A 16,917-nucleotide genomic window follows, 5' to 3' on the forward strand; every position below is an offset into this window, starting at 1 on the left:
GAGAAGAAGGCATGTGCTTGGATCTCTAGGTGGAGATGGTTTACTGCCCCAGCTGACATCATATAGGGAAGAGTTCTGGTTGCTAACAACTTGCTGGCCTCGACTCTTTGGGGCAGGCTCATCGCTGATGTTGCACCTAAACATGAACTGTTCAGAAACACTTTGCACACGTATTGTAACTTTTATTTGACAAATTCCGGTTGTATAAAGCAAGCATACGTTGTGTTTTCTTCAGCCCTTAAAGAGACAGCGCTCTATTCCAAAGAGGCCAACAAGTAAGTAAGTAAGTAAGTAAGTAATTTATTTTCTATCAGTACATGCATAAGCGATGTACATACTGACAGACATTAACAACAGAAAAATGTACGAATGGAGGACCGTCTGAAGACCGAGGGTCTGTATGGCTCCTCTGAGATGAGTGAGAGTTGGGCGGCCCCTCCCTAACCCTTTAGCCCCCCTCCCAACTACTACAGGACACAGACAGTACACACACAAATGGATAGAAAAAGCATAAAATGTCATGCAAACAACAACAACAAAACCAGAACAGGAAAAAGAAAACCAAAAAGAAAAAAGAAAAGAAAAAGAAAGAGACATAGCCAAAAATAATAATAAAAGACAAATGCTTGAACTACTGATAACTTAGAAAAAATAATAATATCACGTAACATCAAATTATGTATATACATTTTATTTTAAATATTTTCCTCCTATTGTGCTATTGCTTACGCTGGGCAATGTATATCAATATTAATAACCTTCAAAATGAAGTGAGATGGCGTTTTAGAACCAAATGCCTTTGGGGGGGTCGGCGCTGAGACGAGCCTCTTCTAGCCCGAAGAAAAGGAAAGGGGTCGAGGAAGGGATGTGGGGTGAGGCTGTAGGGATGGGAATTCGAGGAGAGAGCAGGATGACGGTCGAGGGGTAAAGTAAGGGAGGTAGAGGTTAGGCGGCAGAAGGTCGGCGGGGTGAGGCAAGCGGGTTGCGGTGTCCCACCGGTGTCCCAATCGCTTGGGCGTGGGAATGTCGGCGCTGAGACAGAAGCCTCTTCTAGCGAAAGAGAGAAAAGGAAAAGGGGTCGAGGGGAAGGGATGTGGGGATGTAGGGATGGGGTCGAGGGGGACGGGATGACGGTAGATGGGTTAGATGGGTGAGAGAGAGGGAGAAGGTCGGCGGGTTACCAGTGTCCTGGTAGCTGGTTAGGGATGTCGCCGCTGAGGCAAAGAGGGCGTGAATAGGTGTGATGTGTTTAAGTACCGTCGGCTCGAATGAGGGGCGTGGTCTCCCCAACTGAACTATGTTCTGTAAAACCTCATAAGATTTCCTGGACATCAAGGCGACTCATCCATGATCTGAGCGACAAGCTGGAGAGAGCTGTCTGTAGCATAGACCGGGCAACGCACGACGCCGACGGGTTAATTGTTCAAACAGCTGTTGCCTCTGCCCAAACAAAAGACACTGCACTGATCGGGGATGACACAGACTTGCCGATTCTCCTACTGCACCATGTCGAAATGCCAAAGACGAACGACTAGACAGCGTACGATACCGGTGGTTCTGTGACAAGGTTTCAAAAGGCACCACCGCTGTGGAACCCCAAAGTGTACCGCCAACCTCTGGCTCCTCTAAGTATCACAGCCTTTGTGCATACGATCCGGTTATAGAATGGAAAGAGGCCTGCATCAGTATGAGACCAGAGAATGTTGGATGAAACGTTGTAGGGCTGCAACAACGAATCGATAAAATCGATAAAAATCTATTATTAAAATAGTTGGCAACGAATTTCATTATCGATTCGTTGTGTCGCGCGATTATTACGGCGCTCAATAAGTCACGGAGGATAAACAAAGTTGAGTTGAGCGCAGAGCGGCGCAGGAGAAACCAGAGCGGAGGGAGAGACGGAACGCTGCGTTGTGAGAGCCAATCAGCGCTGAGCTGCTCCGCTGTTGATGAATCTAATTGGCTGCTGCTGCTCACGTGGCGCTGGATGTGGAAGTCATTTACGTAGTCGGAGTGACATTCACCGAGCTGTATGCGCCTACGGGTGATGTTATGAACCCAGACACCAGGGCGTGTATGACGTGTGTGGCATTTCCACAAGAAGTAACGTAGAAAAAGTGGTTATTTTTTCCGTGGCGGATGGCGGAATGTATTTTTTCACGGAGAAAGGCAACGGAGATAAGCCCCGCCCCCTCACCGACACGTATGACGCGTTTAACCCGTAAATAGCCAACTCAGGAGAGTAAAGCGCTGCCAGTTCTGTTTGTGACAGGGTTCATACACATGCTGACCAGTAGATCTCCAGGACCTTTCCATAACTTTAAACCAAATTTCCATGATTAAACATTTTGTGAAAACTCTGTCTATACATGAACAAGAGAAGATGTAGTATTTAAAATAACAATGATAATTCCAAAGCATACAGTATATATTCTATGTAAATTAACATTTGAATATAACACATTTGCATTACTTTTCCAAACATTTTGGGATTTTAATTTTTTTCAATTACTTTTCTAGGCCTGGAAATAGCCATTTAAAAATTCCATGACTTTTCCAGGTTTTCCATGACCGTACGAACCCTGTTTTGAATAAAGGGTTGAAAATTATTATTATTATTTTTTTTATCCGATTAATCGATTATCGAAATAATCGTTAGTTGCAGCCCTAGAACGTTGTAAACGTTAGATATATGCCAATACACACCGACCAACCAGCCGCTCCATCAGAACTAGAAAAATGCTGCTGGCGTTTACAAGCCCTCAATTGGGCAAGTTTCAGGCAGTAGGGAAAAAAGCAATTTTTGAAATCTGCATAAAGGTTGAACTTGCGTTTTGTGGCAGGGTTGAAGGAGTCGAGGTGGACCGAGTACTTTGGCCCATGTTCTTCCCCGGAAGGCAGCTGAAGGTGCTTGTACAAGCTGTCCATTATGAAGCGGACAGCAGACCTCCAGCGGAGGGTCGTGCACGGGGCGAGAGCCACAAACAGATACCGAGCACCCTTGGATCCACACATTGGGGAGTGGTATTTCTGCTGTCAGGCGGAGATCCTGGAACATTTTGTTTTTTCAGTGTCCTCTGCACTCTTTGACCTTTTGAAGGAATGGTTTCAGGGTCTTAGGGGGGACTTTTCTTTCATTTTATTTATTTTCGATCCAAAATATTGCACCAAAAAGAAGACTGTTCTTACATTGGTCAAATTTGTGTCTGGTTCTACCAAGTCGGTTATCTGGCTGACACAGAAGAAACGGGCGAGGGGGGCCGGTAGTAAGGATTAAGTGAATGTTCTGAAGGGACTGTTGAAAGCCCGACGGTGGACAATATACAGGCTTTCATGGACAGATGGGAGTATTTTATGCTCAGTAGGTGCCTGTGGTAAACTTTGAACATAATGCTCATTGTGATATTTTGTTTGTTGAACTATTATTTTTTGTTTTTCAAATGATTTAATTTACTTCACCTGCCCTCAGCCACCTCTGTCTCCCTGATCACTCCTGCCCTTCACCTGTGGTTTCCCCCCTATATAGTGTCCCAGTCTTTCCCTTGTCTTCCCGGATTGTTGTCTTTATTAGTGTCTTCCTACCTGTCGTGATTCCTGTCTTTGTACCTGTTGTCAACCAGAGTTTTTATGTTGTACAGTTTGTCAGTAAAATAGTTGTTGTTCCCTTTACCTGGAGGCCTGGTTGCTCTGCACCTGAGCTCTTAACCCCCAACACCTGTGAAAACAAGAGTGAAATAAAGGATTGTTTAAAACTAAACCTCTCCTCTTCTCTCAGGTAGCCCAGTATCTGAACTTGGAGCTGCCCATCCTGGAGCAGGTGCTCCTGCAACTGCGTGAGGAGGAGAACCGACTGATACAGAGAGTCATTAGCAAGTCAGTACATAACCCATATGCACTCGCATCCCGCCTTCATTGATGACACTCGCTTTCGTAAGAATGAATTGTCAGAGAATTGCCGTATGCAGGTTCATAAGGAAAACAAGATGGTGACGTCCGGTTTGGTGCATCAAACTCACAGCATGAACCGACAACGCCTTTATACTTGAGCAACAACCATTACATTACATTACATGTCATTTAGCTGACGCTTTTATCCAAAGCGGCTTAGACAATCCTGTTACATTCATTCACTGTAGACGCAGCTACAGGGAGCAATTCAGGGTTAGGTGTCTTGCTCAAGGACACATCAACTAGGGCGGGGATTGAACCTCCAACCCCCTGATTGAAAGACGGACCTGCTACCCACTGACCCATAGTCGCCCCACTCACTCACTTCATTCACGACACGACCCCGTCATAGATTTAAATAGACTACATATTCATTTGAGAGCGGTTGAAGACAACATCCATGTAGTAGCACTTCAATAGCAGGCGAGGGCGCCATTATTTTACAGTAAATTGCCTTTTACCGATTTGCAGCTCGCTCATGGTGTTTGTATACATGTATGTTTTTGTGTGTGTGTGTGTCAGGTACCACCAGCAGCATAGAGTCCTGTCCCACACGCTGACCTGTAAGATGTTCCCTCACTTTGAGACCAGTGTCTGACGGTCATCACAGCCAACGACTTGCTGTCCAGCGTCCAACGCCTTTCACTTCAGGAACATGTTGAAAGATGTTTGGTTGTGAAACAAAGATGCCACGTGACCACACCTAAACCTGACATGCCGACAACATACATGGCTCTGTTTCAAGTCGTACAAACTGGGTCACTGTCATTTGTATTCATCATGTGATTTTTTTTTTTTCCCCTTCATTTATTATTTTTTATCTGTAAAATAAGTACAAGATATTCATGTAAGATGCTGTTGTAAATAACTGTAAATCAGTGTTGAGCGTTAATAAATAGAAGTTGTGGGACCAGCATGACCTCGTATGTGTTCTGCTTTCTGGACATTTAAGAAATTGGTTATAATCCGCAAAGTAATCCATACAGACATACACAAATATATGTCATGATTAGTTTTAAATAGAGACTGCCAACTTGTGTACTCATTCCTTTAAGCTTCTGTGGTGCCAATACTTGACATCAGTTTCCCTTTTGCACCGACATAAATGGAAAGGTAATTAAATAAATATTTTTTTTAATGTTTTGCTTATAAGTAGTAATAGTAATTCTAAATACGGTCATCAAAGCCCATACTTCAAATGAATCTTAATCACTTTTTTGTTATCCTGGGAGATGTACAGTACATGATTTCAAAACGTAGAACATTTGTTTTACAAAGGACAGTTAGGCATGCAGAAGATGTTGAAATATGATAGTATGCCTTTGGCAGCATGTCTTAAATGACTCAAAGAAAGAGTAATGTAATATTACTATGGTATTGACCTACAGAGCGGAGTGATCGGGTATATGTGTTATCAGAGGGGGGCGTGTACAGTTTGCACTTGGAGTTGTACGAACCCATTCAGTCTCAGTCCCGGTGTTATGCTAATGTTGAGCTAAGAGTTAGCCAAAGATACAACAGTCTCCTCAACTTATTCTACACATAACGCTACATGGTGGGTAGCTTAACTTGCATTCTTTATAATGTCCAACAGGGGGCGACTCCTCTCCGCAAAAATAAAATTACTCTACTTCTCTCTTGATTTCTGAGTAAACAATGTAAGTATTCGTGTGTGGTCTCTATCTTTGGTTTAAAATCTTTTTCAATACAACATGATGTTAATTGTGTAAATTAGGCTCTGAGAATGATCAGAAAATGAACTAGGAGGGCGTTAAGGAGAAGGCATGTGCTTGGATCTCTAGGTGGAGATGGTTACTGCCCCAGCTGTCATATAGGGAAGAGTTCTGGTTGCTAACAACTTGCTGGCCTCGACTCTTTGGGGCAGGCTCATCGCGCTGATGTTGCACCCTAAACATGAACTGTTCAGAAACACTTTGCCGTATTGTAACTTTTATTTGACAAATTCCCGGTAAAAGCAAGCATACGTTGTGTTTTCTTCAGCCTTAAAGAGACAGCGCTCTATTCCAAAGGGCCAACAAGTAAGTAAGTAAGTAAGTAAGTAATTTATTTTCTATCAGTACATGCATAACGTGTACATACTGACAGACATTAACAACAGAAAAAAATGTACGAATGGAGGACCGTCCAAAGACCGAGGTCTGTAGGCTCCTCTGAGATGAGGAGTTGGACGGCCCCTCCCCTAACCCTTTAGCCCCCCCCTCCCAACTACTACAGGGACACAGACAGTACACACACAAATGGATGAAAACATAAAATGTCGTACAAGCAACAACAACAAAACCAGAACAGGAAAAAGAAAACCAAAAGAAAAAGAAAAAGAAAAAGAAAGAGACATAGCAAAAATAATAATAAAAGACAAATGTGAACTACTGATAACTTAGAAAAAAATAATAATATCACGAACATCAAATTATGTATATACATTTTATTTTAAATATTTTTCCTCTATTGTACTGTGCCGCCAGGCTGTATATCAATATTAATAACCTTCAAAATGAAGTGAGATGGCGTTTAAGTCGAGAACCAAATGCCTTAGTGGTGGATGCTGATTTGACCTCGTCCGGAATTTGTCTCCAGAGCTTTGGACCTCTACAGATGAAGCTTTTAAATACAATGTCGACTGTATGTTTATTGATATGCATGAAGGACTTTCCTCTCTTCACTGTTGGTATGTGCACAGGTGATCAACACTCTCAAATATAGAAACAACACATGAATTACATTAAGCACACATTCAAAGTAAATTATAAGAAATGGACAAGATCAGTAAGATAGCATATATGAAATGACATATTTCAGGGACGCCATATCAGCGCGATGAGCCTGCTCCCCGTGTCCCTGCCAACTCCAGCCCCATGTGTCCCATCGCCGCCCCTCCCGACTCGAGCTCCCCGTCGCCACCCCTGCCGACTCCATCTCCGTCTCCCTCCGCTTACGGCTCCAGATCCCCGCTCTCCGGTTCATTCAGAGTCAATTAGCCCACAAAGCAGGGTACGCTTTAGTGCGGGGCTACCTTGAGATTGACATGTCGCTGCCGGATACACAACGTTGTTTTCGTCTTAGAACTTCAACCCTTTTACAGTGTTTTTAGCCTACGAAAGTGCATTGTAACTGGTTTAGTTGCCTAAAAATGTCTTACTCAGCATTATTTAAAACTTAATTACACCCTCTTTTGGTTGCCTAAAAAACCCAAGTTGGCGAAACAGGAAACTGCTTACAAGTGGAAAACACATGTCATCCTAATACTTAAATAATGGTTTGGTGTAGAGTGAGCAGTGGTGCCTGGGCTTTTTAGTGGCGAGGGCTTTCTAAAAGCTTGCCATGTAATGTCTGCACTGAGTCTAATTTTCCTCTGACATGATGAAAGACCCAACGAGGATAAATGGTAACTGGTTCTTCTATTAAAAGGATATAGTTTCCATGCGATGTTCGCCAAGGAGCCCCGACTATGGTTCGTTCTCTTTTGAGAAATGGAGAGCGTGTGGCAGGGCAGGGCTTGACCGTGTGGTTGCTGTGGAGGAGATCCACAGATGTTGGTTGGGTGAGCCATGTCTCAAAAGACAGTTTGGTCTCTATGCTGGTCCATTTATTTTAACTTTTACTTAAATACCAGATTGTTAACAGCAGTACCATTCTGACTTCGAAAAGTCATCTTCTCTGGCTTGGTGGACTGTTTAACTGGCTTATGTTGTGCATTTTGTGCAGTTAGGTTTATCACATTGATTTATCACAGGTCATATGGAGAGCAGTTCCAACTCCCGCTTATAGTGTTTACATGTGACTTTGTGTGTCCACAGTGGACAGATAAGGTCTTTTGTCACTGTGTCAACACGTCACACAAATGACTTGAGATTCTTTAGCAGGGTCCTCTATTATGAGCGCAACCACCTACATGCCAACCCTACAAAGACCCAAGTGTGCTCCTTCCATCTCAAGAACTGTGAAGCCAACCGACCACTTAACATCAAATGGTCTGGAACACCACTTGAGCACTGTACCCACCCTGTCTACCTTGGAGTAACCCTGGATCGTACTCTCACCTTTAAAGAACACATCAAAAAGACAAAATCCAAAGTCGGTTCCCGAAACAACATTCTACGGAAACTGACCAACTCCAAATGGGGAGCCACAGCACACACATTAAAATCTACTGCTCTGGCCCTGTGCTATTCCTCTGCAGAATATGCATGCCCTGTTTGGGAGAGGTCAACCCATGCCCAGAAACTTGACCCAGCCTTGAACAACACCTGCCGTCTGATCACTGGCTGCTTGAAACCCACCAACACAAGCAACCTGCACCTCCTCGCTGGCATTGCACCAGCTAATATTAGACGGAAAGTTGCCAGCCGAGTCGAGAAAACAAAAGCTACTAGCGATGAACGCCATCTCCTCCATGGATGTCACCCTCCGGCCCAACGGCTAAAGTCAAGAAAAAGTTTTCTCAGCCAGGTCCAGCCCCTAACAAAGTCTCGGGAAGAAACCAGAATACAACTCTGGATGGAAAAACTTGAGAATGACCCACCTCCAACTGACATGGGAATACCCCCCACTGAAAACCTACCCCCTGGCCAAGAAGCATCATGGGCTCAATGGAAAACACTCAACCGCCTTAGAACAAGAACGGGACGATCCAAAAACGCTCTGGTCAGATGGGGCTACAAAACTGGCCCAACCACCTGTGAATGTGGACAAGTAGACAATACAATGGAGCACTGCCTTGTCTGCCCTCTACTACCTAACCCTTGCAGCCCAAAAGACCTTGCAGTATTCAACAAAAACGCAAAGGACTGTGTAAAGGAATGGGAAACTGCCATATAACTATCACGCTTCAGTGAAACGAAAAGAAGAAGAAGAAGCAGGGTCCTCCTTCAGCAAAGAAGAGCAGCTCGTTCCTGTAGATCTAATGCAGATTATTTTTTTATTTACAAAAATGTGTCATGCCCATATGTATGAGTACATACATTTCCCATATAGATTGTTGTATCTTACGCCTGCTATGGCGCGTATGGCTGCCACCTGAAACAGTTCAGGGAGTTTCCCGTTGGAGCTCAACATCTCGTTAAGATGTCAACATATGCTCCTTTAGAGTTTAGTATGCCTGTTTGCTCTTCCTCCCCCGTTTCCGGCTTTTTGAAAAATCAAAACCGCAAGACCTTTGTTGTCAGGCTTCTCCATCTGATCAATCTCTGACGAGAGGCAGACAATCCTGAGTTGCTAGGCCTTTCAGCTCAAAAGAATTCACAACAAATGCATCATCTCTCTGTAGCTATTTGACATGCATTTTAAAAATCGAAAATAAATGGGTTCCGAGCATCTTGACGAGTTGCAGATGGCCCCGAGCTTCCAGAGACGTGAACTCAATAAAAGCAATGACCTCAACTCATTCTCACCTATTTTAAGAGGAAACAAAACACTAAATGGCCATGGCTTTATACACTTCTGGGCCCACTTTAGGGATAAAAAAAAAAAAAGGGATTTACAATGAAACACCTCCCAATAATCTGCTTATTGCAGGGTTTATTTATTTATTTAACATTGTGTAATCTCCAATAAAACTCTGAAACACTTAACAATAGGACAAAAAGGTAAGATATTGGATGGCAAACAAACCATACGATAAACACATTAAACCAGAGTTGGGATATTGGGCTCTTCAAACTAAGTTGACAAAACATAGGAAGTTAGGGAGTGTATAGCTCAACAAAACATACACGCCAGGGCATTAAATAAATGTTATAAAGTTCAAACTTCATATTTTGTACTGCTTTGTCTCTGCAGGTACAACCCAGTTAAGGAAGGTAATGTTTTCTTTCTTACCGAGTCTTTAACGCATTTTATTGCACAACTGGTCCTCGTGTCTGGAAATCTGGAATCTTCTATTTTTTATCTGTGAAGACCAAAGAGCCTCAGTGTTTAGACATTTAGATTTTCCGATGTTCTTTACCTCTTGCCTACAACACTGCCAAACCTGAGTGATTGTTTTAATCCCCCAGGCAAGCGATAATTTTACATTATATCAAGTGTTTTCTTTGACAGTATACAAAACCAAAAAGTATATATCAAGCCGTAATCCACAAAGAATCTCCACATCATGGTGAAAAAGTCAGTTCTTCTCCGAACTTATTTTATTAAGACCGCGTTGTGACATGGTTACAAGTTGTTGATGTACAAAGCACACATACAGTACTGAAAATCGGCCGCAAAAAAATATTTTAAATCCATCAACATTATATCCAAATGCTTTATAAGGTAGTCAAAGTTATGGTGCCAACCTCCAAAAAAAGTGAAACCGATTCAAAAGTTAAACCTTATGCACAATTTTGTTGCACTTAGAGGACTGGAGCTCGTGTTTGTTGTTGCGGGGGTTGAACGTCACCAAGAAATGGCACTTCAGATGCTGTGGAGAGGGAAACAATCATTTCTCCAAAACCTGACTGTAAAAGACAATATGTAATAATCTGTCTTCGTATTTTGAAATAATACAAGACAGAACAGCGTGATTGTATGTTGACTGCAACGAGTACAGTTACCGTCAGAATCATTGCTGAGTTTAGTTGCACGTAACTTTGTGAACGCACATGAATTGCACACATGAAACAACATTTACCTTTTTCACAAGACTGCAGCTGTTCAGTTTGTGGTTTTCACCCTTCAGACACTTGGTTTTTCCCAGGACCGCATTAATTTTAAAGTTGATCATGTTGGTGACCTAACAAGATGAGTGGATAGGGAGCACAACCATAAGATGGCATGGACATGGTGTGTTGCCTGCAACTTCCTTTGTGTCTGAAAAAAGAAACAAACCTGTGCCTGAATGGAGGTGATGGAGACCAGCTTGAAAATCCTCTTACTCTTGGAGTGAGTGTTGTGCATCTTCACAGCATATTGAGTCACCTCCTGAGCCTCAGCTGACTCTACATCCTTTTCAAACCAGCCGCCCAGGAGAGGCACATTTTCTATGAGGAAGACACAGACACACAAGGTACATTTCACAGAATCGCTTGGCTATTGATGGGACAACTAATCAAGTGACCCCTATGTTCTTGGTCATATAACAAACTACTAGCGTGGCATAGCACAATGCACTGAAATGCACATTTTCTCACTTCCAACTCGTCAAACACCGGCACTGGGTCAGTGCCCCATGGCGTCTGATACCAAAGCACGGAGGACCCTTTAGCATCTGTATACAACGCACCAGGCTTTTCAATGTAAATGTAATGTGCATTACTATTAGACGATGCAAGCAACTGAGATAGTGTAAAGCGTGAGAAAGTCTATACTAGGCTGGTGGAAGTGAATGTGGAAGGGTCCAACAAACACAGGACTTACTTAGGTGTCCGCTAAATATTTGTTGCCTTATTTTGTCATGTCAGTCACATCAGTCACTTGTCATTCGGTAGAAACATGAGTCATTAGTCACTCGGTGCGTGAGTTTAAAATGACTAGGAAGTCACGTGAATCACTGGTCACTCAGTAGTCACTGCATCACTACGTAGTCGCTGAGTCGCTAAACACTTGGTAGTTGCTGGGTTGCTAAACACTTGGTAGTTGCTGGGTTGCTAGTCACTCAGTAGTAAGTACGTTTATTTATTTATATTGCACTTATCACAGACAAAGTATTACAAAGTTCAGTACAGTAGACAATTAAAACATCAACAGTTCAAAGAGCAAAGTACATAAAAAGATGGTGCAATAAAATAAATAAACAAAAGAAGGCCATAGAATATCCAAAATGACTAGGTAGTCACTGGGTCACTAGTCACTCAGTGGTCAAATGAATCGCTAGTCACTAGACAGTCGTTGTGCCGCTTATCACTCAGTAGTCGCTGGGTCTCCAGTCGCTTAATAGTCACGTGAATTGATAGTCACTAGGTAGTCACTGAGTCCTTAGTCACTCTGTAATCACGTGAATTGCTAATCCCTCTGTCGTCAGTGGGTCACTAGTTAGTCGCTGGGTCGCTAATCACTTTGTAGTCCCTAGGTCACTAGTCACTCGGTGGTCACGTAAGTCGCAAGTCAATTGGCATTCACTGGATCACTAGTCACTCCGTAGGCACACGAGTCCCTGGTCACATGTTATTCACTGGGTCACTAATCACTCGTTGGTGTGAGAAAACGATGCTTAAAAGCACTCCTAGTGATAGCTATTGTGTATTATAATGTGTTTATGTTGGAGGGTCAAGTCAAAATAAACACACTGAAGGTATTATGCATTCATATTAAATTAATAAAACGGAATGTATTATGTGATCATAGCAAGTTGAATGTATTGGGCGATTGTGGAAGACCTCAGACAACGAATGTGAAAGGAACAAAGACTTTTGGCTGGGGCATGTTTTAGTCACGAAGAGGTGTTGATATTGGGGAAAGAGGGGGTTTGCTTTAACGTGAGGCCTGAGAAATGTTGTTTATGTGACTGGGGGTTGGTTTGACTGAAACCTAACAGATGGCAAGAGTGATAAGGATCACGGAGCTGGTAGAGGTGCTATTGTAAGCGTAAAGCTGACTTTAAGCTTACAATACTGAGAAAGTCCGAAAATCAGCAGGGCAGGTAACCAATCTACACCTGTCTGCCCTGGGGCGGGCACTGGATCTCTGTCCCATGGGATATATTTCATGTATTTCATAGTGTGATTAAATTTGTAGTTGGGTTTTGAACCATCGATTACATTTTTGTGAAGGCCCTAATGGTAGAAGACGTTCTCCTGAGGAAAGCCGAATATGACTGTTCACGTGAGTCGGTAGTCACTGGATCACTAGTCACTCGGTAGTCACGTGAGTCGTTAATTTGATGTATTTCATAGTGTGATTCAATTTGTAGTTGGGTTTGCTTTTATGGTTTATTTATAACATTTTAATTTTGATTGGGACCAGCGATTACATTTTTGTGAAGGACCTCATGGTAGAAGATGTTCTCCTGAGGAAAGCCGAATACGACTGTTCACGTGAGTCGGTAGTCACTGGGTCACTAGTCACTCGGTAGTCCTGTGAGTCGTTAATCACATGGTACTAAGTTGCTGGTGACTAAGTAGTCATTTGAGTCGTTAGTCGAGTTAACATCTAGCATGATCTTTTTCAAAACCTTTTTGCCAAAACCTAACTTTCTGTGAAAATGGGCATTTGTGCATAAACCAGAGTGAAACTGAGAAGCTGTCAGTGGGCACGTCTTTGAGCTCAGCGCCACTGAGCTCTAGTTAGTATTTGACAAGTTGAGAAAGAACATAATTATAAACATAAAAACGCCCACTCATACAAATGCAATCATACTTTCATTGGCACAATCAGCCAGTGTTAAAGTTTATGTGTGGTCCCTTTTGGTGTGTTTTTTGCTCCTTCATCCTGATAATTTTGCTGTTTCAGTCCAGAAAATCAGTCAAAGGCTTGGAAATGTTAAGACAAGTAAACGCTGGATTCAGCCAGTTTTACTCAAACACTGCCAAATGGTTCACAGTACTCTGCCAAACCAAGCCTTAATTATCAGGCCAAGAATATAAAGCAGGTTTTCTTGAGGAACGAGAAGGGGAACTTGGATTTAGTAGTTGCAGTGTCTGTACTTTGGGTGGCCGACTCAATCGAAATGGTGATGGTTTGGTGGGGCTTTTTACACATTGGTGAGCTGCACCAATAGCATTGTAGTTCAATAGGGCTGACAATGTTGGTGGCTCGATCCACCATTTTGATCCAGACTGTAATATCTCAATATCTATTGGCTGGATCGACATGAAATTTGGCACACCCATTGATATTCCGTAGAGGATGAAGCCACTGATTTCCCAACATTTTCCAAAGAATTTGGGAACCAAAGGCAGTTTCAACGTGTTCCCTGACAAATGTAATCGTCTCAATCTATAGTAATAGATGGGTTGGTCAAAATGTTTTACAAACATTAATGTTTCAATAACTTTGGTGGTCCCTTGACATTTTATTTGGCCCAACCAGGAAGCTGAGTTTTGTTTGGAGTTAGATTTCTCAACCACTATTGTATGCACAGCCATTCAATTTGGTACAGATAGTCGTCGTTCCAATTTGAGTGATTCTGTCTTTTTTTGATCTAGTTCAACATTTTAATGTCATTAAGTGCTGATTAGCAAAGGTTAACTGCTAACATGCTGAACTAAGATGGTTCACATGATGAATATTATACCTTGTGAATGTAAATATTTTAGCTTCTCCGCTGTGAGCATGCGGATAACGTGTTCCATCATGTCATGATGGCATTCGTGTTCCTAATGCCATCTAACCTGCTCTAATTTCCAGCCCCACCCTTTCAAGCACACTAGTTAATTATACATTACAGTCTATTGTGTTGTCAACATTGTGGTGTCTGCTGTACATAATAATAATATGTATATAGATGTGCAAATAACATTTGATGAGCATTTACGATATACGTAAAGTACAAATCTGAGCCAACCAGAATGTTTCTCTGCTCAGTAAAAAAACAAAAAAAACTTTTCACAAACAGAAGCCATGGTGAATTGGTACTGAGTGGCCCCAATGTATTATTTTTCACTACACTCCTAAACCAAACTCCATTCTGCCAAGTTAAATAGCATGTGACCGATGACAACTTTGTCTGACTGCTGTCTAAGCCAGGCCTCTCTGACTCACTGTACCCAACCACACAGCAGCAAAGTCACTGTTTACAGGCCCAGTACATGAGCGCACAAGTTACTGTGTTTTGTGTCCCACAGATATACACACTGTGCAATTTTTTAAAATCAATTAAGGTTGAATCGCTTTATTGACATTCTTGACGCATTTAATAGCCGAGGCCATCTGCCCATACAGCTATTCAACGGTGTCCACATAGTACAACGTTTTGTGTTTGTTGTGTTATTATTCACTTTTCTCGAACTGTAAAGAACCTAAGTGACTCTTGGTTATATTTCCTTTTTACAGAATTCAGGCGACAAGATTATGTTTATTTTATTTTACTGTCCCGACAACATTTATTTCTTCCTAGTATTTATATCTCTGTGGGCGATTGAATAATCAAATTTGTTTTGAGAAAAGAAAGTTATTGCCATGAGTCTATTTATTGCTCTTTAATGCAAAGGGTTGTGTATCAATTTTGGTACCACTTTCTCAAAGTGAAATCAAGCTGTAGTAGTACACAAGCACCAAGTAGGTCAGTTAATTCTCTATCTCGTAATATTCTTGTGTCTGGCTCGACTCTCAGTAACTCTCACTCCCCCTCCTTATCCATATCAGCACGTACTTGTTGTGACGGCTTCCTCCATGGGATGATCTCCCAAACACAGCTGGATGACTGATAGACATATCAACACTGCCAACGGGAGGGCCATCTTTACGTATCGATCACCAACACACTGGAATCTTCACAGGGGGAGGACTGAAGAACGGATCCCCACAGAAAAACAAAGCGTCAGATGAGCAGAACCACTTGCAAAGTCAACTGGTAGACATCCTGTAGTGCGATCCGCAGAGAAAGCATCGCAACGACAAGAAAACTAGAGGCTGACGTTGAAGATGGTTATTGATACAAATTCAAATCAACTTTAAAAATACAACAGTAAAAGGATCCAACTCTTTACCTTTCTGATATATATAAAAATAGAAAACAGGACTTCACCCAGTGAATGCAGGAGCGACGGTGAGCCAGACGCAGAGAAATAATGCCAGTGAGGAAGAGAGCGAGGGGAGGGTGTCGTCAGGGAATGGCAGAGGCTGTTCAGCATTTAAGCTCTGGCATGTCAACAAACCAATGTAGACCACACCCCCCCCTGCTGCCTGGCAATGACGTCATGCAGGGATTTAACAACCATCAGCGGTGTGCTTGTGTGTGTGAGACTAGGTGGGGTAGTGTATCAGAGGTGTGCCATTGTGTGTGTGTGTTTATGTGTGTGTCTCTGCGCTCTTTGTGTGTTTGCATTCACATGTATGTGTTATGTGAGTCTGCGGCCTGCCAGTGCGGTGTGTCTATGTGTGAATGTGAGCCTGCCCTGTATACACGAACGAGGCACTTCTGTGGGAAGTCTGACTCAAACTGTCCGTGAGTCACTGGGCAAACTGTAGAACGCAGCACAGCAGAGGCACATTATTTCTAAAATGCAACAGCAACGGGGTCCAGTACATGATTTATCATGTGATAAAGGTTGTAAACTATTCTGACGGTGGTGAATAGATGCATGAGCGTCAGCGAGAGTGTAATTATGAGCTCCAGTGTCCTAAGATGTGGCTGACTCATGGAAGGATGTTTGATTTTTATTATTTTTATTTTTAACCTGCATTCTTCTTATTGGCCATTAGGTGGCGACTTCTCTGGGTCGCAAAAGAAGTCTGATTGTCGAGAAGTCTATGAGAAAATGACTCTACTTTTCTCCTGATTTATTCCCTCAGTAAACATTGTGAATATGAGTTTATGGTCTCAATCTCTAGTTTCAAGTCTTCTTCAATACAGAATGATGTTCATTTCGTAAATGATAGTTCATTTAGAATAAAAAAAGACCATAAAGCAGGGTATGCTATATACCAGGGGTGCCCACACTTTCTTGGCTTGCAAGCTACTTTTAAAATGACCAAGTCAAAAAGATCTACCTACATTGATAATGCCAAATATCTATTCATATAGATGCTTTACTGCTTTATGTATGTATAATATATAGGGCTGTCAGCAGGGCCGGAGTGGGGCCACTTTTCAGCCCGGGAATTTCAGGCTCAAGACCAGCCCACTTTTTTCATGGTAGTGGAAATTGGATAAATGAAGCAACAGTTCAGCTCTTACTATCTTGTAGTTCTTTTATTAATACCATGGTCCAACAAATAATGTAACGGTTAAATACAACAATAATAATCCACTTCAGATGAGAAGTTAACAAAAAATATGCACAACATTAAAAAAGGCAGAAGGGTACGCAGGGGTGTCAGACTCAGATTAGGCAGTAGGCCAGATTTGTTGGAGTGAGACCTCATGGGGCCGTC

General features: G+C 42.4%; 1 protein-coding gene and 1 long non-coding RNA gene across 3 annotated transcripts; one reads left to right on the forward strand and one right to left on the reverse strand.

Annotated features, from left to right (window-relative positions):
• The first annotated feature begins 3,558 nt into the window (after positions 1-3,558).
• Positions 3,559-4,864, forward strand: LOC130205610 (uncharacterized). The gene is made up of 2 exons (XR_008833956.1): positions 3,559-3,873; positions 4,471-4,864. It is a non-coding gene; the product is annotated as an uncharacterized LOC130205610 (long non-coding RNA).
• A 5,194-nt stretch (positions 4,865-10,058) lies between these two features.
• Positions 10,059-15,639, reverse strand: si:busm1-57f23.1 (uncharacterized protein LOC368621 homolog). Of its 2 annotated transcripts, none has more exons than XM_056433089.1 (5): positions 15,531-15,639; positions 15,194-15,328; positions 10,774-10,925; positions 10,577-10,678; positions 10,059-10,366 (listed from the first exon to the last, which is right to left on the reverse strand). In XM_056433089.1, exons 2-5 carry the CDS (start codon positions 15,279-15,281, stop codon positions 10,271-10,273), a joined length of 438 nt encoding a protein of 145 aa, XP_056289064.1. In that variant the 5' UTR covers positions 15,282-15,328; positions 15,531-15,639; the 3' UTR covers positions 10,059-10,270. The 2 variants fall into 2 exon arrangements, with proteins under 2 accessions (XP_056289064.1, XP_056289065.1); XM_056433090.1 differs by having other exon boundaries at positions 15,569-15,635.
• Positions 15,640-16,917: the final 1,278 nt, after the last annotated feature.

Source organism: Pseudoliparis swirei, chromosome 15, assembly GCF_029220125.1.
Source record: "Pseudoliparis swirei isolate HS2019 ecotype Mariana Trench chromosome 15, NWPU_hadal_v1, whole genome shotgun sequence".
NCBI classification, from domain to species: Eukaryota; Metazoa; Chordata; class Actinopteri; order Perciformes; family Liparidae; genus Pseudoliparis; species Pseudoliparis swirei.

Bases quoted from the DNA above. Each gene is read 5' to 3' on its own strand.
- si:busm1-57f23.1 (XM_056433089.1), bottom strand. From the start codon at position 15,281: ATGGCCCTCCCGTTGGCAGTGTTGATATGTCTATCAGTCATCCAGCTG. The intron at 10,679-10,773 runs GTTTGTTTCTTT...TCATCTTGTTAG, and splicing joins TCACCTCCATTCAGGCACAG to GTCACCAACATGATCAACTT. The intron at 10,367-10,576 runs GTAAATGTTGTT...CCCTCTCCACAG, and splicing joins GCTGCAGTCTTGTGAAAAAG to CATCTGAAGTGCCATTTCTT.